Source organism: Aspergillus sydowii (assembly GCF_001890705.1).
Source record: "Aspergillus sydowii CBS 593.65 unplaced genomic scaffold ASPSYscaffold_4, whole genome shotgun sequence".
Classification (NCBI taxonomy): domain Eukaryota; kingdom Fungi; phylum Ascomycota; class Eurotiomycetes; order Eurotiales; family Aspergillaceae; genus Aspergillus; species Aspergillus sydowii.
In genome coordinates this window covers 1,105,531-1,129,915 of record NW_024467862.1, presented here as the reverse complement: position 1 = coordinate 1,129,915, position 24,385 = coordinate 1,105,531, and the positions used below count along the sequence as shown (strand labels likewise).

The following is a 24,385-nucleotide window of genomic DNA, read 5'->3' as shown; positions in this document are numbered from 1 at the left end:
TTCCAGGTTAAGACACGTATTGACGTTATGGAAGCCTCGACTCATCCTTATTTTTTCGAGTAAAGTTCATGAATACCCAGACCGATCAAAATATATACATAGCTACATATTCGAGACCAACTTGGGGATAATCCTACCAATTCAATGGACATTACAATTCGACAGAACAAGAGATAGCCAAATCCTCCATTGATCACGCAAAGTCACACTGTGTAGTCTCTGCTTCTAATTTGCCTGTTCTTGTATTTACTTATGTTTACTGATAAGTGGCAAGCACATCGAAGATACCCCTTTTGGTTTCGATTGATAATGCGAAAATATGAAATGAATAAGCAACCAAGGGCGCATGGTTTAGGGGTATAACGCTCCATTCGCATTGGAGAGGTCCCGGGTCCGATTCCCGGTGTGTCCACAACTTTTTTGACTTTTTTTTTTGCCCCCATCCCATTCTTCAGTCGTCGCGATGAAAAATGTGCAAGCGAACCATGGAGGTCTGTGAGGCAAAAATTTTGATGGGAAGGATTTTGTTCTATTGCGATTCTTCATTGTTGCGAGACTATTGCCCCGTCCAATCCGTTGATACCGGTGATAGCATGTAATATCCATGGATTAGGACTGGGATATTCCAAGGACGGTATAAGTTATTACAGTTTGGCATTATCCAGTGTCCGGTAATATTATAATATAGAGGAGGTGATTAAGCAACTGAGGGCGCTTGGTTTAGTGGTATAACGCTCCATTTGCATTGGAGAGGTCCGGGGTCCGATTCCCCGAGTGTCCATCTTTTTTATATTTTTTTTTGCTGTCTTCCCAATTGCTACTGTTATTGCGGAGCCACTAGCGTTCCAAGTTCATTTAGTTAAGTCATACTGAACAGAGGGCCATAGAGTCTTAATAAGCAAACTGAGGGCGCTTGGTTTAGTGGTATAACGCTCCATTTGCATTGGAGAGGTCCGGGGTCCGATTCCCCGAGTGTCCAGTTTTTAGTTTTGGACTTTTTTTTCCTTACTCCGTACTGTCTTCTTAATCAGATTCTAATGATGGCACAGTAGCCATAATTGGCTTTTTATTTAACCCATAATGAATAGGGGGCTATAACAAGCTAGATTTTCTGACGAGAGATACCGCCACTGGCGCTATCAAAGTGACCGTTCACCAAATCAAACCCAGAGTCATTACTATAGGTACCACCCTCGATGGAAGGCTGGTGCGCGACATGTCGCCATTTGCAATATACCTGGCAGAATCAGAAGATATGACAATAGTATGATATATCAAGCGGCTATCCATAAAAGGGTAAAAGTACATGAAATACATCGGAAAAGAAATGCTATGCTACAATGACAGACCGTATTTCCCAGAGTCCAATGCCGTCTCCCAGAGAACGTATCTATAATTGCTTCAATTTCTCAACTTCTCCCCTGGCTGCCTGTAACATTCGCTCGTGATCCAGCTTCGCCTGTCGAATACCAGCCACTCGTGCGCGGTCCTTGACCGATTGTTGTGCCATCTGTTCCAGCTTTTGTAGCTCGGCTTTCTCCTCCTCGGTAGCGGAAATCTCTTGCGCCCCAGTCATGTTCTTGAATTTGTTCCAGATATCGGTGTAGCTCAGGTTCCTCACATCCACAACGGCCGCTTGTTCCGACCCAGACGGTTCGGGCGCATGCTGGTCCTTGGCCGCGCTGGCGCTTAGCGAAGCAGCATTGCTGACTTTCTCTGCGAAATATACCGTCAAAGAGGCGGGTCCTTCCTGGTCCGCAGTTTGTTTCACCGTGATCGGGATAGCCGGGTTATGATACTTCAGTCGAGTGAGACAATTCCGCCAGAAATGTCGAGCACCCTGGTGTCCACCATAGATCTTACTGGCATATGTGAGGTGTAAGCGTGTGACGGCTGGGAATTCCTTGCTTGCGGTAGCTGCTGAGGGAAGGATTGCGGCGCCCGTTCCGACGCGGATATTAAGGATCTGTTATCAATTGCAGTTAGCGAATCGCAGTTCGCGTGACAATGAGTTTAAGAGTCAATTCCCAGTTTTCCCAGGAGAGACTAGAGTGAATTGGATATCGAGATCGGGGGAGGATTACTCTCTATAAGAACGTTAGAATCGATTGAAGCCTTTGTATAGGGTGGAGGACGTACAGTATTCAGCTTCCGCATCCGCTTGAATAAATTCACCATGGTGACAAATGAACACGTAAATATGCGGTAGACTTTGCGAGAAAGGAAGAGTGATCAAGTTGAGCGGGATACAATTGATGGCCTGGCTGCTTCGTCGCCAAAAGATTGTCGGGGAAAAGAAACCACTCCGATATGCGCACGTGACAAGAAGCCGCCTTTCCAGGGACAGAAGGCGGTGGAGGACTCCGCGTCCCACATAATCTTTTCTTGAGGCCTTTTGATCAGGCCGAGCCCCGCGGTCTTGAAAGCCATTCCCTGACTCATTTCCACTATCTCACGCCCTTGGCCTCATTACATACAGTTTGCAAAAAGCAGACTTCACATAGAGCCATGGCAGCCGCTGCTGCTTCCGCAGCTGCGCTCGATCCGGGCAACAGCTCCAAGAATACCCTGAAACTTGAAAATGTCCATACTCACTTGCCCCTCCATCGGTCAATGGGACCAAAATATTAAAATTTTGAATGACTGGGCTAATATATATTCATAAACGCAGACCGAGAAACGTGATACCCTTATCGCTATTGAGAAGAAATACCAGGCACAATGGAAGGAGAGCAAAGTTTTCGAGGTCGACGCCCCTACCCTGTCCGAAGTCCCTGCCGGTAGCATGTCCCCCGAAGAACTCCGCGAGAAATATCCCAAGTTTTTTGGTACCATGGCGTATCCCTACATGAACGGTACACTTCACGCAGGACACAGTTTCACAGCGAGTAAAGTGGAGTTCATGGCCGCCACGGCCCGTATGGAGGGAAAGAGGGCCCTCTTCCCTCTCGGATTCCACTGCACCGGTATGCCCATAAAGGCTTGCGCAGACAAGCTCCGCGATGAGGTTCAGAAGTTTGGAAAGAACTTTGAAGGCTACAAGGATGAGGATGAGGCGGCTGAGGCTGTCGCTGCTCCTACCCAGGAGGTCAAGGGCGAGCAGCAAGAGAAATTCTCTGGAAAGAAGAGCAAGGCTGCTGCCAAAACCGTGAAGATGAAGTACCAATTCCAGATTATGCTGGCCATTGGAATTCCCATTGAAGAGATCCATAAGTTTGCGGATGCCTCGTACTGGCTCCAGCACTTCCCACCCCTCGCCATTCGTGATCTCGACAGTCTCGGTGCTGGTATCGATTGGCGCCGACAGATGGTTACCACCGACGCAAACCCCTACTACGATGCGTTTGTGCGCTGGCAGATGAACCGCCTGTATGAACTCGGCAAGATTCAATACGGTAACCGATACACTGTTTATTCTCCGAAAGACGGCCAGCCATGCATGGACCACGATCGAACCGAGGGTGAGGGTATTGGTCCTCAGGAGTACACTGCTATGAAGCTGAAGGTCAAGGAGTGGGCACCCCAAATTGCGGAGCTCGTGAATGGTAAAATCGAGGACGATGCCAGTGTTTACTTCACCCCTGCTACCTTGCGTCCAGAGACCATGTATGGCCAAAACTGCTGCTTCCTTGGACCCAAGATCGAATACGGACTATTCAAGGTTAAAGAGAAGGAGTACTATATCTGCACCAAGCGGGGTGCTTGGAACATGGCTTTCCAGGGAACCTTTTTCGATAGCGAGCATTTCCCTAAGACCCAGGATGAGTTGCCCACCGTTCTCACGGCTCCGGGATCCGCATTTATCGGTACTCTCGTGGATGCCCCTCTGTCGTTCCACAAGGAAGGTGTCCGTATTTTGCCTATGGATGGTGTTTCAGCTACTAAGGGTACTGGTGTTGTCACTTGCGTACCATCAGACAGTCCTGACGACTACGCGACTTTGCTCGACCTTGCAAAGAAGTCCGAGTACTATGGCATTCAGAAGGAGTGGGCCGAACTAGAAATCTTCCCTCTCATTGAGACACCCACATACGGCAACCTCACCGCGCCCGCCCTGGTGAAGAAGCTCAAAATCAACTCTCCCAAAGATGTCAATCAGCTCGCACAGGCTAAGGAATTGGCCTATGGTGAAGCCTTCTACAAGGGAACTATGATTGTTGGAGAATATAAGGGTGAGCCCGTAAGCGCTGCCAAGGACAAGATTCGCAAGTCCCTTTACGACAGTGGTGATGCTTTCCCGTTCGCCGACCCGATGGGCAAGGTTGTCAGCCGAAGTGGAGACGACTGTGTCGTTGCTTACCTTGGACAATGGTTCTTGAATTACGGTGAGAATGATGCGCAGTGGCAACAGGATACCCTTGGCCATGTCGTGAACACACTCAACACATATGCGAACGAGACGAAGCACGGCTTCGAGAAGAACCTTTCATGGCTCAACCGCTGGGCCTGCGCTAGAACATATGGTCTAGGCTCAAAACTTCCCTGGGACCAGCAATTCCTCGTTGAGAGTTTGAGTGATAGTACAGTCTACATGGCCTACTACACTATCGCACACCTTTTGCACGGTGACCGGTACGGTAAGACTACCGGTGCTCTCAATATCAACCCCGAGCAGATGATCGACGAGGTCTGGGACTACGTCTTCTGCAGACGTGAGATCAGCGACGAGCTCATCAACAAGAGCGGATTGACAAAGGACGCTCTTCTATCTCTGCGAAGAGAATTCGAATACTGGTACCCCATGGACGTCCGTGTATCCGGAAAGGATCTGATTCAAAACCACTTGACTTTCTTCCTCTACATCCACGTTGCTCTCTTCCCTCCACAGTACTGGCCTCGTGGTGTCCGTGCTAACGGACACTTGCTCCTGAACGGTGACAAGATGAGCAAGAGCACCGGAAACTTCTTAACCCTTAAAGACTCGGTGGACAAGTTCGGTGCTGATGCTACTCGTATTGCATTCGCCGACGCGGGTGACGGTATTGAAGATGCCAACTTCGAGGAGAGCGTTGCCAACAGCAACATCCTGCGTCTCTTCACACTCAAGGAGTGGATCGAGGAAATCATCAAGGATGACAGCCTCCGAACTGGACCCGCCGACCACTTCTGGGACAGGGTTTTCGACAACGAACTGAACACCCTGGTTCGCGAAGCCAAGAAGAACTACCAAGAGTGAGTCTATACTTGTATGGCTAGACATCGATTGCTAACTTGAATCTAGCACCAACTTCAAGCTCGCTTTGAAGTCCAGTCTCTACGATCTAGTCGGTGCCCGTGACGCTTACCGTGAGGCCGCCACATCCGCCGGAATCGGAATGCACCGCGATGTCGTCCTGCGCTATATCGAGCTTCAGGCCCTCATGATGTCACCAATCGCACCTCACTGGTCTGAGTACATCTGGCTTGAAATCTTGAAGAAGGTATGCGCACCCTAGACCCTGTACCAACCAACTAAATTTCAATCTCTAACCTCGTTTAGGGTGACACCATCCACCGCGCCGTCTTCCCCGAAGTCCCTGAGCCCTCACCCGAGCTCTCCGCAGCAACCAACTACGTCCGCTCAACCTCTTCCAACATCCTCTCCTCAGAGGCCAACTTCGTCCGCAAGCTCGCCAAGGGCAAGAGCGCAAACTTCGACCCACGCAAGCCCAAAAAGATCACGATCTTCGCAGCCAAGAAGTTCCCCTCTTGGCAAGAAAAGTACATTGACCTCGTCCGCGAAGCCTTCGACGCCGTAAGCATCTCGATCAACGACAAAGACCTTAATGCCAAGGTAGGCAAGTTTGGTGAAATGAAGAAGGCTATGCCCTTCGTTCAGAATCTCAAGAAGCGTCTGGTCACGACCAAGGAGGCTCCTGAGACTGTCTTTGACCGCAAACTGCCGTTTGATGAGTTCCAGGTGCTGAAGGAGATGACCGTGAATTTGAAGAAGACGACGGGCGCGAAGGAGATTGAGGTTGTTGCTGTTGATGAGGGTGGCAAGACCGGTGAGGTTGTCGGCTCCGGTGAGAAGAGAGAGGGCCTGCAAGCTGAGAATGCCATTCCTGGTCAGCCGGCGTTTAGCTTTGTCAACGTGGAGTAGAGCTAGATGTATAAATCTAGACATACATACTGACTATTTAACGCAATACAAAATACATTCATGATACGATCAGGATTGTTTTAAGGCCTTGTACGCACTATTTACTCACTACCTATCTAGGTAAACCTCCCCTGGTACTTAAAGAAGGCATCACGGTTTCGCATGGTTAGCGGCTATACGTACTCTTTGGAAGTGGTAAATTACCGACTTCCGGAAGACGATGAACTAGATTAGCTACAGTAGCTTGGTGCCTGCGATGTCGTCAGGAGTAGTACTCTGTAGTACGTAGTCAGGTAGACAACTGCGCCTGTCAACCCCAACCTGAACCACGGAACCCATGCATAAGCCATGTGGAATGACTTCATTATCATACTCAGCCTCGATATACCTTGTACTCCCCCCATTCAAGATTAAAATCTGACGCCAGAAAATGGCGATCAACTGTTTGTACTCTACTCCGATGATCATCATGGAGGGAATGACGTCAGAGGCAGGCACCACCGACGAAGTATAAGACTGGACACGCAGCAACATCGTTACTCAATCTTTTTCGTTTTACCATTTGTCTGCACCTCTCCTTATATACTCTCTGCAACCCCCCTACCCACCAACTAAACAAACAAACAAACAAACAAACAAATAATTAAACGGTCCATTCGTCTTCCACCACAAACCAACTAATTCCTCATCAAATATCCCACTACAAATACACAACAAACAAAATGCCTTCCGACTCCTCCGACAAAGGTGTCACCGGTGCCGCTAAATTCCTCACATCCACGCTCGGAAACACCGTTGGCGGTGTCTCAAAGACAGTCGGCGGCGTTGCCGGCGCTGCAACTCGCGGCATTGGCGATACCGTTACCAGTGCCACTGGGAGCACGGGGAAGCCTGTGGGCGATGCCCTGGGGAGTGCCGGGTCAGGACTAGAAGGTGGAATGAAGAAGGTTGGGAAGGGTTTTGAGGATGCAGGGCAGTGGAAGTGAAGTGATTGAACACTGATTTTGGGGTTTGAATTGGATTTCGATATGTTATGATATGATATTGGATTTGGTATATATATGATGATTACTTTTTAATTGATGATACCTATTCTATGGCCTTGAAGCACTATGTCAATGATCTGATGATTGCCGCCCCAAATTAGAAGCCCTTTAGAGAGATTTCACGGTCTTGATAAGTCTATCCGGAACAATTAGATCGAACCCCAGTGTTAAAAAAATGGATAAGGATACATACCTCCTCAAACCTTCCCGAAGAAAATCCTCGTCATGGGAGTAGACAAGCCTAAACCAACCTAGGTCCTTGCAATGCTCCTCGCCCGGATGCAAGAACAGCCCGTTATCGAGGAGCTTCTGAGCGAGTGCAAATTCCTGTTCCTGGCCCGACAGCGAATCATCTTTTGGTAAATATGGCGAGAGATCTATGTAAACGAAGAACCCGGCATTTCTTTAATTTATCATTAGCTTTCTACTTGTATTGACGCCGAATGGGAAATTTTTGCTCACCCTCCTTTAACATAATTGATGCCCTCTTCGTCGAGAACTGATGTGGTTATTCCATATGAGAAGGCGAGATCTCGACGGGATTTCTCAGTGAACTCGGATACGAATTTTTCGTCTTGGAGGATTGCAGCTCCTATTGTCTCGGCTGCTGAGGATATGCTGTGGAATCGCCTTTTTTTTGTTTTCAAGTTTAGTTAGCACTTTGGAAGTGGTAGCTGCGCTTGATCAGTTAAAAACGTACAGCATTGCTGAGCAGGATCGACGGAGCTCGACGTTACGAGAGACTATGAAGCCGATATGCAGACCACCAGAGGCAAAGTCCTAATTCTGTATATTAACATTTTATACATAGAATCTTCGGCAAAGGAATAGACTGACCTTGCTGAACCCATACAAGACATGCACAAGATTCGGGTCAATCAACTCCGGCGTAGCGAGAGAAAGAACCGACGTAAACAGCGGTGCATATGGGTGTCCAGAGTCAAAAACACACAGAGCATAAATCTCGTCACTGATGAGATGAATCTGGTGCTTGTTGCAGAACTTCAGAATCTCTATGAGCGTCTCTGTCGGATAGCAGCGGCCTATAGTAATCCCATCAGCGCACAAAGACAACCCAGAGCTAGGGGTGCAGTTAGTCAAGTATACTCACCAACAGGATTATGTGGGTTAACCAGAACCAAAGCCCTAATCTTCACGCCTCTTGCTTGTGCATCTTGTAGGGCTTTCTCATACTTCTCAATACAAACCAGCGAGAACGCCTCGTACGGATCTGTGTCCGCATACACAATCTCAACGCCACCCTGAACTCCATAGTCGAGCTCAAACCGCCCATATACAGGCCTGCTCACCAGGACACCATCGCCGGGCTCAGCAAGCGCATAGGCAAGCATGTTCCCCGCCGCGGAGCATCCGTTCAATTTGACGACCATCTCAGGCTCTACCGGCGTGAGAGGGTTAAAGTACCTGTTTAGATGGGCCGCTGCAGCAGCCGGGAGCGGGTGCTCGGTTGCCCATGAGCCATAACAGACTGAGTTGGTAGTGAATTTGACCTGAAGGATGTTAGCTAGCTTGCTATTGAGTTGAGAGGGGGTGGGCACCTATTGACCTTGTTATTTATGTACTCCGCGATATCAGTCCGGACTGGGCCCTGGGTTAATTATTAGATGGTATTATTTCATTCTAATGATATATATTGGGGTTGATGTACATGTTCTGCCATTCCGAAGCAGATGAGGCCGTCGGGGTTGGTTTGTTTGTTATAGGTCGGTGAAACAGCAAAGCGCCAAGGGATTTTGTACGAGTCGGCATTCTTTTTTCCGCGTGAGGATAGCATATTTGAAGTGATTCAATAATATAGATAGGATGTGGAAGAAAACAACAAATACCCAGAAACTAAAGATGGTTTAGGGGCGGGGGACGGAGAGAAGAAGACATAAAGAAGAAGTTAAGAACCCTGTGAGTACGAGGATCCCCACCCCCCCACTGCAGCTACGTAGTATATCTACACCGTATCTGCTATTCTACACACACCGTATTCTCCGGTAACGGCCCGTGGGCAGTAGAATGAGTGATGTTGAAGGGCCTGGCCTCCTTACTAACTCCTCTGTGGCTTGGAATGCTATTCACCCGCACATTTTCTTTTTAACTTCTTAATCTGTGCTGTCCACTCTGATAGTATGCACTGTTATATGGCCCAACTCTATATCCCAAACACCATTCGCTATGCTATATAGTACACCTAGGGTAGTATTGTACAAAAATGAGGGGGGTAAGTATAAACAATCGAGTATTCTCAGGTAATATTCCGGAATGGGTCCAATCGCATCCGCCTCACATATCCAGTCCGCTTCACCCAACCAATACTCCGGCGATGGCGAAGGTTCTGTCTCTCAGTATTCAATTTCTGCTCGACAAACTTCCAGCACTCGAATGGCTGTCGTGATGCAACGTGCTTCCCTTCAGGTGTGAATACTTCAACCTGTGGGAACGAATTTGCAAGTTCACCCCTGTTCTCTGACGGCTTTGCACGGATCTGCGCAGTCAATTCGATCCAACCGCATCCTTCGATTAAGATATCAGCGGCCATCACCCTGTACGGTATGAAGGCAGGTGCAGATCCTTTATCTTTCATAACTTTCGCTATGGATTTTGGAAGATTGGATCGGGTCACATCCCACTTTAGATCGAAAACCCCTGCTAGGGATATTGTTTCCTGTGTTCCAGGTTTGGCAATGTCTTCTGTGCGGGGGGTGAGTTCTCCGGCTTGAATCTTTACTGCCTTATCAGTGCTCGTCAGGTGAGAGTCAAGCGGAACGAAGCAAGCGGCGGTCACTATGGTTTGAGGGTCTGTAGGAGTAATGCGCACAAGGGTACCTCCGAGAACCAAAGACTGCCCAGGTTTTATGTTGTGTCGCTCGGGGTTTCGCCGTTTGGTCATGATGAGGTCGCGCTTGTACTTGTCCTGGACATGATTGTCCAGGCTGCCACGGTCAAGCCCGGGGAGATCAATGACTTCGCCTCTGCCGCGGCCGAATGGAATTCGGATTGGTGAAACCGTTGTGCCCGGAAGGGATGAGACGACTGGAAGAACAGGATAGAGATCCTCCCTCGGTGCGGGTGGGAGGAGGCTGTCGGGATCAAGGTCAGGTTGTTTCGACTGACTATGCGGAGCTGACTCTTCAGCAGCTCGGCGTGCAACGAGTTCCGCCATCTTTTCGAGGTTCCGTGAGTCCTTTGGGATACAGGCTTCGACAAAGCTACTCTTCCCAGCGTTAATCTTTCCCACAATCCATATGCCGCCTCCGTGCTCCTCCATCTCTTCCTTTACTTGCTTTGTCCACCAACCTCGGTGGGCGCTAATCATATGTACATTGCCCATGCGGACATCCTCTGGAATCTTCAGCTTTTCACGGAGGATTGACCGAATGTACTGCATCTTCGAATCGGTTTGTTTGCTGGTAGGCGCTAGAAGATCCGAACGCGTTATCACGAACGAGATTGTTGGTAGCTTCCTCCCATGCTTGTATTTCTCCGTCGCGGATCGTCGATTCCGCGAACGCTGCCCCTGAATGGAGAGCTCTTCATATATACCATCAACAAGTGACATGGGGAAGTCCGCCGCATCGATGATATGGTAGATCCGGTTATGCTTATATGGTGACTCGCCAAGGTATGCGCTAATGGAGTGTATCGTAGGCGAGATGGCAGATACCGCCTCATTATGGTGTAGAAGATCGTGACATCTGTCGCAGACCTGAACGGACGCTTTCGATTTTATGAGGTACTGACCCGCTGTGTCCGCTGCACTGTCGATAAGCGCGCCATCTAGATAGACAGTACTGTTAGTGAACAAGTAAAAAGACGATCCGATGGACAGGTACCTACGGAGTGGTTTAGGTGCACTCTCCATTTCCTCACTCGCTTCATCCAACGCATTTGCTGCTTCTTCCCAAGTAGGCTCTTTTAAACTTTGGTTTTGCGCTTTACGGAGCTTCTTTTTCGTTTGTTTCCTGGTTTTGCCATAGTATCCCGGTTCGTTCGGCTCGACGGTTTGCGCGTATGCACCACAGCCTGGACAACATGTTGGCAGAGCGGTTTTGAGACTTTCCGTGGATTTCGCAACTTCGGAGGCGTCGGTAGAGGAGTTCCGTAATTGATTCTTCGACAATGGCTTGGTGAAAGCTAGGCCGGACTGCCGCAAGAAGCGAGTTGGAGCAGGTTGAGCGCGGAAGAAACGCCCGGGCTGCTGATATGAGCGTGGGAGTTTCCACGCGGGTGTAAGAGCCCTGGGAGTTAGTCGTCTCAGAGACGACGACATGGTGATCATGAAAATCGAAGACTACAGAGAAAAGGAAGATTTGCGACGGAAATTCTATCGTCTAGACCGAAGCGTTACCGTATTGGTCCGCTCCGCCATCCGTAAAAAGTTGGAGTGGCGGCCACGGCCTCGATGGCTACAAAACATACTACCGTATCTCAAGGAAGGATTATAGAACAAATAAATGGAAGAGAAAAGATATGATTTCCCTTTCAATGAAATAGCTGGAGAAACTTAAATATACAAGTGTGGTAACGGTATAAATGATGCGCTGAAATCAAAAAAAGCTCAAAAATTTGGTAAGAGTCGAAATAAGACACAAGGCATTCATTCCCTATGCCTTAGCTTTTCCTTTTCCCTTTGCATCGCCAGTATCATCCTCCTCCTCCTCCTCCTCTTCTTCCGAATCGCTCATAAATTCGTCATCCTCGTCGAATCCGATATACCTCCTCGGCGCAGCAGCAGCCTTCGATGGTCCGGACTGCGTAGGTGCATCTTTCATCTCAGCTTCATCATCACTCTCCTCCGAGGCAGAGCCACTTTCCTGTCCACTCCCTTCACTGGCACTCGTACTCGAACCGCCCAGAAGAGAATCCCTCAGGTTATCCGTCCAAACACCTTCCTTCATAGCAGCAAGAACCGCCTCCCGGGCCTTCTCGTTCATTTCCTCCTTATCCTCCATCCATTGACCATCAACCTTTTGCTTTCCACCACCGTTTTTGATCTCTTCCTGGCGCTTCTCCGCGGCCTCCACAACAGCCTCCCACCTCCGTCGGCGTTCCTCCTTCTCCTTCTTGTCCATTTCAGGCTTCACAGCTAGATACTCCGCAAGCGCCTTGGCCTCATTTACTGTACGAATACGCCGACCATCGAGGTTACGGCTGGAGGCGTTGTCGTCACCCTGGTTGCGCTTGCGTCTGCTTGACATGCGCCCACCAGCGGCACGGAGTTGGGAACCGAAACCACCTTTCCCTCCGCACATTGGAACGCTAAGGCGGAGAGGGAGGAGGGTTGAGGCTGCTGTGGTGTCGCCATTTGGTGAGATAAGATCGGAGACGGTGCGGGATGATGGAAGAAGTTGTTTGTTATTGGTTGTCGTCAGAATGAGGGACTGTAGTGGTACGGTCGGAGGAATATATGAGGAGACCTTTTCGCATAGATCTGAGAGAGTTGATGTCGATGGGAGCGAGAATGAGACTGTTGAGGGGAGCGAAAGTCCTGGGAAGGACGAGAGGACGACGTTGACGTGGGACGCCATCTTGATTTGATCGTCAGGAGCTTGACAATGTATGTGTCGTAGAAGTGGCAATAGTAATGTAATTTCTCGTTGTCGCGCAAGAGTATCGACGCTCTGCTAAAAGTGTACTGTTGAGGTGGGCGATAAGCGTGGCTGGATGTAAAGATGCAGATGAATGAGGTTGACGATAAGACCCACTCGAACTCGAATCACATGATATGTATCACATGATATTATCTTATCAGGGAAGCAGCTGATTAGGGCCAGAGCCCTCCCGTCACCGAATGAGGAATCAGCGCACTTTTAACTCGGCAGCCATCGCTCCACTCCCATCACATCCAATTTCAACCAACCTCTTCGCGCGTTGTCAGAGCGATTCCCCGAAGAGCACCAGGAACTCGCGACAATGTAAGAGAAGCCCCTGATATACCAATTGGATTGAACAGTTTTGCTAACACCATCCCAGGCTTATCCCCAAGGAAGACCGCAAGAAGATCCACGAGTACCTCTTCCGTGGTATGTGAACGACTTTCCCTCGACGGCGGACATTCGGGCGCCGAATGAATATTGCGAGAAGAAATGATGAGTGCTGACTGAAGTCCGTTTATACAGAGGGTGTGCTCGTGGCTAAGAAGGACTTCAACCTTCCCAAGCACGGCGAAATTGACACCAAGAACCTCTACGTGATCAAGGCCTGCCAGTCCCTCAACTCCCGCGGCTACATCAAGACCCAGTTCTCGTGGCAGTACTACTACTACACCCTCACCCCTGAGGTATGTCCAATTCATATACGAGACAACTCGCAGCATCAGAAAAGGAGTCTGAAACTAACGATGCCATTCTAGGGTCTTGACTACCTCCGTGAATGGCTCCACCTCCCCGCTGAGGTTGTCCCTGCCACCCACATCAAGCAGCAGCGTTCCCACGCTCCCCCCCGTGGCATGCTCGGTGGTGAGGAGCGCGAGCGTCGTCCCCGTCCTCCTCGTGAGGGTGGCTACAGACGCCGTGAGGAAGGCAAGGAGGGCGGTGCCCCCGGCGAGTTCGCTCCTAACTTCCGTGGTGGCTTCGGCCGTGGCCGTGGTGCCCCTCCTTCGTAAGGTGGTGTCGTCGCCCGGTCTTCCGAGGGAATTGATGGGTGTTGCTAGTGTGGTTTGAGTAGGCTTAGGTCAGAAATTACTGCAGTTAGCACATCCAATCCAAAAAAACATTTACGATGTCATATACCTTGCTATGCCTGTTCATGAGAGTAGCTAGATAATTGGCACGATTATGATGAAACTTTACTCTCATTGGACAGTATCGTAGTATTTATGCTAACATCATTAATATTGCTGACAACTTATGACATTGATGCAGGGAGATGCGAGATAGTTAAATACACCTTATGCTGAGAACCGCTTCCGGTCATACCGCACAACTGCCTGCAAAATGACAGAGGTACCCCTGGCACAATCATCAGCAGAGCAGAACTCTTCAGGATGATGGCTCAACCCATCCTTGCAGGGAACAAAAATCATGCTCGTCGGAACCCTTTTCGAAGTAAAAACACTATCATGTCCAGCACCGCTCATAATAGTCCGCACAAGCGACTTGGGATCCGCACCACCAGCATCAGTCGCAACCGCCTCGGCAGACCGCTGTACACACTCAATGCAATCCGGGTGGAAGTTCACAGCCGGGGAGTCGAAATCCAGCGTCCACTCTACACGACACGGCTTCCCGATCCCCTTCCCTTCCTCTGCAGCAATTGCATCGAAATCCTTGCGCAGCTGGACCTCCACTACCTCGACGAGTTCGGTCTTTGGCCCACGGATATCGAGGCTGAAGCTCACTGTGCCGGGAACGGTGTTTACACTGCCCGGTTTCGCCTCGATGATGCCCACGCTTGCCAGACATCCCTGGGAGGCGGCGACTTCCCTTGCGCGTACCATCATGCGCGCGAATGCGTAGAGAGCGTCGGCGCGGTGCTCGAACGCCGTTGTGCCCGTGTGTGTGTCTCGACCGAAGATGTTGAGGCGGAACCATCGGTATGCTTGGACGGCTGTCACGACGCCGACTTGCTGTCCTGCTGTGATGAGGTGAGGGCCCTGCTCGATGTGCAGTTCGAAGTGGGCTGCCATGGGGCTTTCCTTGTAAGAACATGGGACGCTTCCGAGGTATTCGATCTTCTCAAGTGCTGATTTCATGGACTCGGGGGCGGATGCTGCGGTGGGAAGGGAGGCGACGGTTGGAACTTCTTTCAATGCATGTGCTTTCTCCAAGGGGATACTTTCTGCCCATACTCCGGAGGAGACCATGCTGATAGGGAATCGGGCGCCTTCTTCACTGTGGATGTGTTAGCTCTTTCTCTGGGGTGTCTAGGATTGCGTGGAGTCCTACTTGGTCCAATTGACGACACCAACGCCACCTTCTGTTTCGAGTCCCATATCGTTTAGGGTTTTGAGCGTCTCAATACCAGAGAGGACCCCTAGGATACCATCGTATCGGCCGCCAGTCGGTTGCGTATCCAAGTGACTACCAATAAAAGTTGCCGGTACATCGGTTCTGCGCCCAGGACGGACAGCAAAGATGTTGCCCATCGCATCCACTGTGACTTTGCATCCTAGGGCTTTCGTTGTTTCGATGAACCAGTCTCGTACTTGTTTATCCTCCTGCGACAGTGCCAGACGCTGCATACCCGTGTCAGTGTGGCCACTAATTCACCATTAGTCTACATGTCGATGCCGCGGGATATATCTGTGAGATACGTTGCCTATACTTACTCTCCCCAGCGGATCCCGTATCCCCATTGGCATGTATGGTGAAGATCCTGTGCAAGGCGGTCTTTGTTAGCTCTTAGAGCCGATACTTGGGCTTCGGTTAGCTCTGTCGACAGCATCGCTTGTTTCGAAGAAACGGAGAATGCACGTCGTGGGCTTAGAAATGGCGTTCGTGTGGGGAGAAAGGATGTATATCGAAACGCTGGCTTGAGTGTTGCCGCTACAGGTCGTCTCAATTGCAGAACAGCAGCCATTTTGGAGGCGATTTACGGAAGGTTACAGCCTATTTATATATGTCCAGGTATGAAGAGGTCCAAGCATGAATGAATGATAAGGTCGGTAGGCGACTCCAACTATAGAGCTTCATATCCGAGGCGGGGTTGTATTGGAGTCGGCACTGCCGTCAAATCATAGCCAGAATAAAACAAATCTAAGCCATGATAAGAAGGTATTCGGCGCAAGAAATCCTCTGAAGAACGGGCCTTAGCCGACCAAGTAAATCCAGCTTTTGACCTTCCCAGTGTAGTAGTAGTAATAGCAGCAGCAAGAAAGAGGGAGGTGGACTGACTCCTCACCGTTCCGAAGTCGCCGCCAACCCCGCATTCGCATTCGGCCAACCTGCGATGACTTCAGCTCAACTCCCAGAACTGCGCTGCTACCTGACCCGACATAGTCAACAAGCCCACAACCGCAATGGCTGCCTGTATTTTCTGCAGAATCATTAAGGGTACGACCCGTCTTCCACCTGCCATTGACCCGGCAACCTCTCTTCAAATTTCTCCAACTCGCGACACGCCGAGCTAACGCCGCGCACGTAAACAGGAGAAATCCCCTCCTTCAAGCTCTTCGAAAGCGACAAGGTCTTCGCTTTCCTTGACATTCAGCCTCTCAGCCGCGGACATGCGGTAGGTTTCTCGTCCTGATTTTTCGATTCCGCAATGATTACATTGAGAAGGCGACTAACGAAACGCGACCTTTCCAACAGCTGGTGATTCCCAAGTACCACGGTGCAAAGCTCACTGATATTCCCGACGAGGATCTCACAGAAATCCTGGTATGTGATCAAGCGAGTCTAGAGGAGACGGAAGAGCCATTCAGAATTCAACCCCCCCGATCCTTTATATTGGCACGCAGATACCCGAGTACCTTGTGGAAGACGAACTCCGCTCGGTCATCCCTCCCCTTCCCCGCTCATACATAACCTATGTGAAGGAACTATTACCTCTGGCATCTAGCTTTTGCGTCCATAAACAGGACGATCTAGATACTAACAGATGTAATCTTGAAAACAGCCCGTCGCTAAGAAGATCGCCGCCGCAACCGGTGCTGCCGATTTCAACATCCTCCAGAACAACGGCCGTATAGCCCACCAGGTTGTTGATCATGTATGTTGCTCATGTTTTGGTTACGCCACTTTGCATTGATTTGTTTCAGGGCTAATATTTCTTTTTCTTAACTAGGTTCACTTCCACATGGTATGTTCATAAACAGACTGCGTGTATACGATATCGCGGCCCCGACTTGTAACTAACTCCTCTTGTAGATCCCCAAGCCCAACGAAAAGGAAGGTCTCGGAATTGGATGGCCTGCTGAGGCTGCAGACATGGATAAGCTCAAGGAGTACTACGAGTCTCTGAAGTCTAAGATCTAACGCGATGAGATGTGTATTATTCAGGCGTCAGCCACGTGCTCTCCAGTCACTTAGCTTGGATCACATTTTGCTCATCTATAGTGAATCTATACATGATTTAAAGAACGAAAATCAGATTCCAGGTCCAATGCTAGCAAACACATCCATATATACAGGAACAAAAGGCAACATGATGGGAAAACAGCCAAGACAGCTCTCTATTAATGACATTCCAATGAAGTCGAAAAAAGGGCAAGCAATGATGCCATCTCGTTGACGGCTTATCTCACTCGGCCTTCGTAGCCTCGCCATTTGTTTCGTTTGCCTTAGGAGCCTCATTCTCCTTAGTAGACTCGGGGTAGAATTCGATCTTCCCACCGCCCTGGATGATGTTTAGTCGGTCATATAGACCGCTGCAACGGACGTAAGGGTCCAGTTGCCAGTACTGGGTGCGCAGGCGCTCGATGAGGTCGTTTCTCTTCTCAGTGACCTCCTTGGTGTTGTTTTCCTCCTTCTTTCTGGCGGCAACGATCCAAGAGACTGTCGAATCTTGGAGCTCCTTGGCGAGCTTTTGGCGCTCGGCGATTAGTTCATCGCGCTTGGCGGTGTCCTTGATCTTTTCGTTCTCGCCCTCCTTAGGCTCAATGTACTTATATTCCCAGTTTTCGTCACCTTCGAGTTCTTTGATGATGCGTGACTTGGGGATGAATTGCTCGAGTTCATCGGCATTCTTTGTGAATTGAATCTTTGCAGCGACGACGGGGTCAAGCCAGCCCTTGATGACGTTCCAGATACCTTGAAGTGGTGTTAGTATGGGCATTGAAAAATTGAAGGTGAATGCTGACTGGAGAAGATCCAAGGAGCTTTGTGAATGAGTACTACTCCCAAGGACTCTGGGTAGTTCGCCTCAAAGCATTTAATCATGAATTTAACGGGGTGGTAGTCCTGTAGCACGATTAGTGAGTTCCAAAAATATCCTGGGGTGGAAGTAGTACCATGTTCGCAAGTGCAAAGTCCGTCATGTCGAAAATGATACACTACAATTTCGTTAGAAAAGGCTCCACCATTTCACGTAGACAGCGACTTACAGCAGTTTCGACGGGAGGAGCAAGCATCATCCGGGCAGTTTCAATAGTATACACGGTAAATCGGTCCAGAGCATCAGTGTTCTGGTCAGCAGCACGGTGCAAGCGGACTCGAACATAGCAGATCGGGCGACCATTCTTATCGACACCGTGAAGGAAACTCTTGCCTAGGCGGAATTGCTTCATGAAATCTTCGCCCTTCTTTTTCTCGACAGGATCCTTGCTCTTGAGCTGCTCCAAAGCAAGATGTTCGCCATTGACCATGATGTCTTCGTCCACCTTTGCCTCTAGCATTCTCCAGCGGAGAGTTGAAATCAACATCATGAGCGCTTTCTTTACGTCCCACTTCCGTGCCCGTAAGAAACGGAGCAGCAAGCTATCTGGGTTATCCTGCTTGACCATATTCCAGAATGCAGTCCGCATGTCCTCGGGTTTGATCTCGGTAAGGGCCTTCTGGAACTCCTTCGACGTGCCAAATTTATCATCCCCATCAGTGATACTGAGTGATGCGAGTCCGGTTGTAGCGCTGCTAGTTGATGCGGGTTCCGGTTCCTGAGAGCCACCCCACAACGTCCATCTTTTCTTGGGTGGTGGTGCTTTCTTTTCTTGTACGGGACTAGGAGGACGCTCTTCGGTTTCTTCAATGCCGTCCATCTGGACGCCGCACACCTTGAACAAGAGGACGTAGAACTCCTGGAGCTTGACCTCTTGTTCCGGGGTGAGGTTGCCCACGGTTCCGGGGGCGGCTTCGGTAGGCATGGTCTTGAGGGTGTCGATTACGCCGAGAAAGAGATCTTGTTCTTCAAGTAACTTGGGTTCGGCGGCGGTCAATTGGGGAGGGGTTTCGGTCCTGAAGGCACGATATTTATCCTGTAACCAAACTCCTCCACAGACGAGAAGAACCGTGAACGTGATCGCCCAGCCAGTCGAGGCCTTCCGAGGTTCCTGGTATAGGGAAGTGGAGAATGGACGTTGATGAGGGATGGAGCGCGCCGAAGACGAGCTGAAACAAAGACGAGATGATGGGGTGAAGATCAGTGCACTTCGCGAGGGAAAGGCTCGCAGATAAGAAGCAGATTTGATCGACGTGGCCGAGGTATGGTAGGCGCGGCGATACAGTAAAGAAGTATGCATGTGCCCCTGCAGAGCGGATGGTCGGGAAGGGCGCAGGGATGGACGGGAAAAGGTTGATTGAAAATGTGTTCGCGTACTCAGGAGTCTAATATCAAAGCCACACGCCCCTGGGAAAGATTAACTGGGGGAAAATCGATGCGGGGAGCGAAGCGATCAGGCCCAGGGAGGCAGCGGAGGAACGACGGAAGACTTAGCAACGCGCGGTTGGCCTAACCGAGTTTAGTGGCTCTGGCAACTGGAGCCTGCGCCATTGCACCGAAGCCTTTAAATCGGCCTGGCTCCAGGAATTCGAACATCTACGTCTTTATTGGACAGGGCAGGCGAAGGCGACCGATTTCCAGACTGGGCGTCTTTATTCTGCCGGAAGAGTTCGCGGACTCGTGGCTCATGGTTCACAAGCACGCGGCACTGTGCGTCTACTTTTAGTCTTTAGTCCCTAGTGCGGGGACCTGTCCGTCGTCAACAATCAATAAGTCTGGCTATCCACCGTCGAACAAGCCTGAAACCAGGTGTCCTCCATCGAATTCTACCCTTTTGGGACTAACCGCCAAAAACGATCTTTTTCAGTCTTATTGCTTCTGTGGCTGCGACGAGTGTTTTGTTGTTCCCCACCTTCTAAATCGCGTATACGTTCCGAACGCCCGCAGCCAGACTTCTGTTTTGAAAACAACCTCGGGATCCCATTCGAACTCTCCACGAGCCAGAACGAGCAGACATCATGGATAGTGCTTCCCCACGCTCAGCGTCACGCCCACGTTCGTTGTCGAGGCCCACTACACCTCTACGGCCGAGCTCTCGGTCCTCTATTCGCGAAGCGCATGGATATGGCGCCAGCATCGGGAGTGCGGGCTACAACCAGCCTGCCATCAATGCGCTCGAGCCGCAGTTCGCAGAGCTTGCCGACTCCATGGCTGATTTGGAGGCAAACTTCATGCACCTGCAATTAATGCATGAGAGCTTGACACGCTTCAGCGAGAGTTTTGCCAGTTTCCTCTATGGATTGAACATGAACGCTTTCTGTGTGGACTTCCCCGAGGTATATTTGTTGTACATTGAGACGTGAAAACTTATTTCGGCGTTCTGACAAGTGAGGATAGGCACCGATCTCGGAATCGTTCCGAAGGGCCAAGCAAGCTGAGGCGCAGAAAGGTATTGATTATCTGCTCATACCGCAAGAACAGACTTATCTAATAGCTCTGCAGAAGCGGAAGAAGATTTGGCGAAAACCAACGAAGCCGAAATGACGTTTATGTGAGTCACAGAACCCGACCGTCTTTGAATATAGAGTATCACATCTTAATGCCCAATTGACGCAGGACTACGGACACTACCTTCGTCGAGAATCCTCCCAGCACCGTCTCATCGAAACCTACGTCCAAGACTGGAACTACTCGTGGAACTGGGAGAGGAAGAGCTACCAGCACTCGTGGATCGGCAACTGGCCGTTATGCAACCAGAGGCCGAGCTCGTCCTAGTGCTTTGCCCCGGGGCAGGTTCATGCGGTGAGCCTGTACGATGAGGAGCATACAATATTGGATGGGCAATCATTTCGATGTATACGAGCTGGTCGCAAACTGCCTACATACACGCAGTGGAATTGGCCTCGATAAGGTGACACTGTATCAGAGACGTTTCATGAACGTCGGTCAAAGCTTCCCACCAGCGTCGCCCGGGGATCCTTGCAAATTGCAATTACCATTTCCCGGTCGCTTCAAAAACAAGCTTGTACCGGGTGACGCCCGGGTGAAGCGCCATGCAGATTTATTTGCATGTCGAGGATAACAAACTCCACCACAATACCTGTACTGCATAGTGCATGCAAACAACATTGACTGTTACCTGCTCAATTTAAACTGAGGTCTAAACCAAATACTACAACACAATTAAGACAATACTCTGTTTTGAGTGACCATTGTAGAATAATGAGGGGAATACGTATAACACGGTTATTCAAATATAGTTCCTTATTCGCCATCGGATCAAATGCAGGCCCGATTTCTTATCGGAGCCGCATTTCTGGCTTCAAAAAGTTCTTTTGACACTCGCCTCTCCAGGTTCCTGGTTATCTACTTTGAAGTCTCAAGGGAATAACAGAATACGGCTTGTATTCGGTAAGTGCGCAGTGCTTCGTCTGCAAAAAAGCTGAAATCTAACGCTCCTGTGTCGTAGTGTTCGGCCTCGATCCGACGGCGGAGACTCGATTTGACCGCGGACAACACCGTTATTCAAACCCGGCCCTCACCTCCTCTTTTCAAGCCCCCACAACCATTGAATCGCATTGCGTATTCGGAGCTGGACTCTATACTATGAAATGAAGATTTAACGTACTCAGCATTCTGAAACGCGGCCTTTATCCATGGCTCCTTTGTGCCAGCTGGACTCGTGATAAAACCATCGACCCGACCTGCAGCCTCGACAGCGATCTCCGAAAGACCTTCTCCCCGACCCGCCCTCGAGTCGCATCGCATATTGAGAGACTTCAACTCTTAAATACACTGTTTATCAGTGCAATTAAATGATTTCCGCCCCTGCAATGGCGACCGTTGCGTCCGTTTCTCTTCTTTCGGAAGCCGAGTTCGGCTGTGGTATGGCCGCTATAGGAACCTCCTTCGCTAATGTTTCCTCTGAAGCTAACGTAAACCGAAGAACACCTAGCATCGCAACTCAAGAACGATGGCTCCACCAGCGACCAGTTCAAGACCTCCTTTATTAAGACCCATAATTCTTTGGGGCGTCGCGATGCGCCCAAGACCACTACGGCCAGCCTTTTAAAACCGAAGTATACATGTGTGACATGCTCGGAGCCGTGTATGAATGGCGACCGGAAAGTCCACACCGAGAAGACTGGCCATCAGTTTTGTGAGTGGAGTAGTCCTTTTATTGACGGCTCAGCGTAACTCATTTCTGTCCAGACATGGAGTCTAGGAGCCGGGCATTATTCTGTCAAGGCTGCGAGGATCTGGTATACGATCATGGTTTAGAACGATGTAGATCAGCTACACCGGAAAACACATTACAAGGTGGGCATGGAGTTTAAATTTAACACTTGCCCTAGCTAACTAGCTGAAGCCGCAAAGAAACGGCGTTTTAGCGAGAGCTCGGCGGATGAACAGTATGTGAAGAGCAACGCAAATAGACGTCCGTGTGCGAAGAAAGGTGTTCGGGGTCTGTTCAATCTTGGCCAGACCTGCTATCTGAACGTCATCCTGCAAACTCTATTACATGATCCCATTCTCAGCACCTACTTTCTTGGGAATGGCCACCAACCGCATGACTGTACCGTTGCAGATTGCATCGTGTGCGCTGTTGCTGAAGCTTTTGCCGATTTCAACAACATTGACAAGCCGGAGGGCTTCGCAGCGCTCAACTTACTCTTAGCGTCCTGGCGCGCAAGCCCGGTAGGTTTGACATCGTGCAATAAGGCGCAGACCGTGGTTGCTAACTTTGTTGCTTCAGACATTAGCTGGGTATCAGCAGCAGGACGCGCACGAGTATTACCAGTTCCTTGTTGACAAGTTACATACCAGCGCGGAAGGCAACCGGGACAACCACGAAAAGGGTTGCGGTTGCTTCTTCCACCGGACGTTCTACGGCAAACTGCGAAGCAGCGTGACCTGCGATAAATGCGGCAATGTCACGAAAACCGAAGACCCGATCGTCGACCTCAGTCTCGACGTTCAGGTCCAAGCTAAGAAACGGGCTATGGGCGGCGGTACAGGCCCTAATGCCACGCCGACCCTTAATGGGTGCTTAGAAAGCTTCACCTCCCCGGAGAAGCTCATGGCTGGTGTATACAACTGTAGCGGGTGCGGAAACACACCCCAGAAAGCAACGAAGCAGCTACGGATCAAGAAACTCCCGGCGATCCTGTGTATGCAGCTTAAGGTAGGTACCAACCAACCACCTTGTCTCTGATAAAAACGGTTCGAAAAACTAACCTTAACCCGCAGCGCTTCGAACATACATTTGCCGTCTCAGAAAAAGTAGAAGGCCGAATCGACTTCCCCCTGTCAATCAATATGCTTCCATATACCACAAACCCCAACGTCGTCGCCGACGAATCTCAGTATACGTACGATCTATCTTCGGCTGTAGTTCACAAAGGCAAACTCGACGCGGGCCATTACTTCGTTTACTGCCGCCAAGGTGACGAGGTTAGTTACTCATTACTTCTCTACTATCCTTTCTTTCATTTATGCTAGAAGTCTAACGCACCACAGTGGATGCTCTTTAACGACGACCAAGTCACCCCAGTAACCGAAGCAGACGTCCTCGGCGTCGACGCATACCTCTTATTCTATAACCTCCGGTCTCTGGCGAATGCCACGCCGGCGGCGGCGGCGGCGGCGGCATCGTCGTCGTAAAGTATAGAATGCCTGTCGATTACTCTCCAGGATAAGGATTTCTTGCTTGTTTTCTTCTGTATCATCTTCAAGGTGTAGGGTGGGATTTGTTCGTTTTCAGCGATTCGGAGTTGTTTGCTTTTTGCCTCGTTTGTTCCATTCGGAGGTGAATTTGTTTTGACTTGAGAATAATGTATGTATGTACCCGAACTATGGTCGGACGTATACAGAGTAGTCATGTCAATACCAGGTAGTCACTGGATGGAAGGTACTTTAGACTGCCCATTGTTGAGGAATGGGGACTACAATTCGTGGCGATAAAGTTTCCGTCTACGGAGTACTACCTATTTGCCCAGCTACCTCAGGTGGTAAAGGGTAAAAAACCCCTAACTGCCGGCGTCCAAGTTCCCTTGCAGAGTTGATATACAATGCAGCAAACCAAGGCATGGCCCGACCCAGCCTGACCTGATCCAAAATGGAACTGGAAATGCTTTGAAACACCCATGAATTTCGAATCGATTGTTTAACACCGACGACGCATAACTTGTCGTACCATACGTATCATGAAGTCGTCCGCCGCCGCGCCTATAGCAAGTATGATAAGAAATAAGAGGAAGAAAAAAGAAGATCACCCTTTCTTTGGTTCGTTGCTAGGAATTATTTCTTTCAAAACAATTTTTTCCATTTCCATTTCCATTTCCACGCCTTGGCCTCCCCCATTTCCCAATCTCGTATCTAGATATCTTCGTGCCGGACCAAGCCCAACCCTGTAAATACATGCACCATCGAT

The 24,385-nt window shown here is 49.8% G+C and overlaps 12 protein-coding genes and 3 non-coding genes across 15 annotated transcripts; 9 read left to right on the top strand and 6 right to left on the bottom strand.

The window, feature by feature from the left end:
• Positions 1-340: 340 nt before the first annotated feature.
• Positions 341-412, top strand: ASPSYDRAFT_t78. The gene has a single exon. It is a non-coding gene; the product is annotated as a tRNA-Ala (tRNA).
• A 297-nt stretch (positions 413-709) lies between these two features.
• ASPSYDRAFT_t79 lies at positions 710-781 on the top strand. The gene has a single exon. It is a non-coding gene; the product is annotated as a tRNA-Ala (tRNA).
• Positions 782-907: 126 nt separating this feature from the next.
• ASPSYDRAFT_t80 lies at positions 908-979 on the top strand. The gene has a single exon. It is a non-coding gene; the product is annotated as a tRNA-Ala (tRNA).
• Positions 980-1,116: 137 nt separating this feature from the next.
• On the bottom strand, positions 1,117-2,275 carry ASPSYDRAFT_44100 (mitochondrial 54S ribosomal protein mL61). The gene is made up of 3 exons (XM_040846789.1): positions 2,140-2,275; positions 2,116-2,117; positions 1,117-1,967 (listed from the first exon to the last, which is right to left on the bottom strand). Exons 1-3 carry the CDS (start codon positions 2,176-2,178, stop codon positions 1,391-1,393), a joined length of 618 nt encoding a protein of 205 aa, XP_040703521.1. The 5' UTR covers positions 2,179-2,275; the 3' UTR covers positions 1,117-1,390.
• Positions 2,276-2,785: 510 nt separating this feature from the next.
• ASPSYDRAFT_150561 (leucine--tRNA ligase CDC60) lies at positions 2,786-6,082 on the top strand (the record flags this gene model as incomplete). The annotated part of the gene is made up of 3 exons (XM_040842015.1): positions 2,786-5,172; positions 5,222-5,420; positions 5,480-6,082. 3 exons carry the CDS (start codon positions 2,786-2,788, stop codon positions 6,080-6,082), a joined length of 3,189 nt encoding a protein of 1,062 aa, XP_040703520.1.
• A 628-nt stretch (positions 6,083-6,710) lies between these two features.
• On the top strand, positions 6,711-7,152 carry ASPSYDRAFT_892306 (uncharacterized protein). Its single transcript, XM_040852134.1, has one exon. The coding sequence runs from the start codon at positions 6,805-6,807 to the stop codon at positions 7,066-7,068; it is 264 nt and encodes an 87-aa protein (XP_040703519.1). The 5' UTR covers positions 6,711-6,804; the 3' UTR covers positions 7,069-7,152.
• Positions 7,153-7,236: 84 nt separating this feature from the next.
• Positions 7,237-8,923, bottom strand: ASPSYDRAFT_57256 (uncharacterized protein; the record flags this gene model as incomplete). The annotated part of the gene is made up of 8 exons (XM_040849341.1): positions 7,237-7,264; positions 7,322-7,531; positions 7,591-7,758; positions 7,829-7,908; positions 8,077-8,171; positions 8,240-8,639; positions 8,696-8,737; positions 8,798-8,923. 8 exons carry the CDS (start codon positions 8,921-8,923, stop codon positions 7,237-7,239), a joined length of 1,149 nt encoding a protein of 382 aa, XP_040703518.1.
• A 459-nt stretch (positions 8,924-9,382) lies between these two features.
• On the bottom strand, positions 9,383-11,407 carry ASPSYDRAFT_88616 (uncharacterized protein; the record flags this gene model as incomplete). The annotated part of the gene is made up of 2 exons (XM_040852034.1): positions 9,383-10,914; positions 10,975-11,407. The coding sequence occupies 2 exons, from the start codon at positions 11,405-11,407 to the stop codon at positions 9,383-9,385; spliced, it is 1,965 nt and encodes a 654-aa protein (XP_040703517.1).
• A 193-nt stretch (positions 11,408-11,600) lies between these two features.
• ASPSYDRAFT_44096 (telomere maintenance SDE2 family protein) lies at positions 11,601-12,794 on the bottom strand. Its single transcript, XM_040846788.1, has one exon. The coding sequence runs from the start codon at positions 12,663-12,665 to the stop codon at positions 11,742-11,744; it is 924 nt and encodes a 307-aa protein (XP_040703516.1). The 5' UTR covers positions 12,666-12,794; the 3' UTR covers positions 11,601-11,741.
• Positions 12,795-13,014: 220 nt separating this feature from the next.
• Positions 13,015-13,771, top strand: ASPSYDRAFT_44095 (40S ribosomal protein eS10; the record flags this gene model as incomplete). Its single annotated transcript, XM_040846787.1, has 4 exons — positions 13,015-13,052; positions 13,112-13,160; positions 13,257-13,417; positions 13,490-13,771. Coding segments are annotated over 3 exons (462 nt in total), but the record flags the coding sequence as incomplete, so codon positions are not given.
• A 255-nt stretch (positions 13,772-14,026) lies between these two features.
• On the bottom strand, positions 14,027-15,657 carry ASPSYDRAFT_149383 (M20 family metallo-hydrolase; the record flags this gene model as incomplete). The annotated part of the gene is made up of 3 exons (XM_040841903.1): positions 14,027-14,969; positions 15,024-15,338; positions 15,407-15,657. 3 exons carry the CDS (start codon positions 15,655-15,657, stop codon positions 14,027-14,029), a joined length of 1,509 nt encoding a protein of 502 aa, XP_040703514.1.
• Positions 15,658-16,096: 439 nt separating this feature from the next.
• Positions 16,097-17,054, top strand: ASPSYDRAFT_149860 (HIT family protein; the record flags this gene model as incomplete). Its single annotated transcript, XM_040841951.1, has 6 exons — positions 16,097-16,130; positions 16,226-16,308; positions 16,389-16,457; positions 16,696-16,788; positions 16,864-16,878; positions 16,947-17,054. The coding sequence occupies 6 exons, from the start codon at positions 16,097-16,099 to the stop codon at positions 17,052-17,054; spliced, it is 402 nt and encodes a 133-aa protein (XP_040703513.1).
• Positions 17,055-17,319: 265 nt separating this feature from the next.
• ASPSYDRAFT_149538 (CRAL-TRIO domain-containing protein) lies at positions 17,320-18,877 on the bottom strand (the record flags this gene model as incomplete). Its single annotated transcript, XM_040841919.1, has 4 exons — positions 17,320-17,828; positions 17,879-17,978; positions 18,029-18,070; positions 18,122-18,877. The coding sequence occupies 4 exons, from the start codon at positions 18,875-18,877 to the stop codon at positions 17,320-17,322; spliced, it is 1,407 nt and encodes a 468-aa protein (XP_040703512.1).
• Positions 18,878-19,970: 1,093 nt separating this feature from the next.
• On the top strand, positions 19,971-20,758 carry ASPSYDRAFT_57249 (DASH complex subunit DAM1; the record flags this gene model as incomplete). Its single annotated transcript, XM_040849340.1, has 4 exons — positions 19,971-20,288; positions 20,350-20,401; positions 20,434-20,503; positions 20,569-20,758. The coding sequence occupies 4 exons, from the start codon at positions 19,971-19,973 to the stop codon at positions 20,756-20,758; spliced, it is 630 nt and encodes a 209-aa protein (XP_040703511.1).
• Positions 20,759-21,785: 1,027 nt separating this feature from the next.
• On the top strand, positions 21,786-23,616 carry ASPSYDRAFT_150414 (putative ubiquitin C-terminal hydrolase Ubp8; the record flags this gene model as incomplete). The annotated part of the gene is made up of 7 exons (XM_040841997.1): positions 21,786-21,837; positions 21,899-22,111; positions 22,165-22,272; positions 22,322-22,650; positions 22,709-23,137; positions 23,203-23,406; positions 23,473-23,616. 7 exons carry the CDS (start codon positions 21,786-21,788, stop codon positions 23,614-23,616), a joined length of 1,479 nt encoding a protein of 492 aa, XP_040703510.1.
• Between the last annotated feature and the right edge of the window lie 769 nt (positions 23,617-24,385).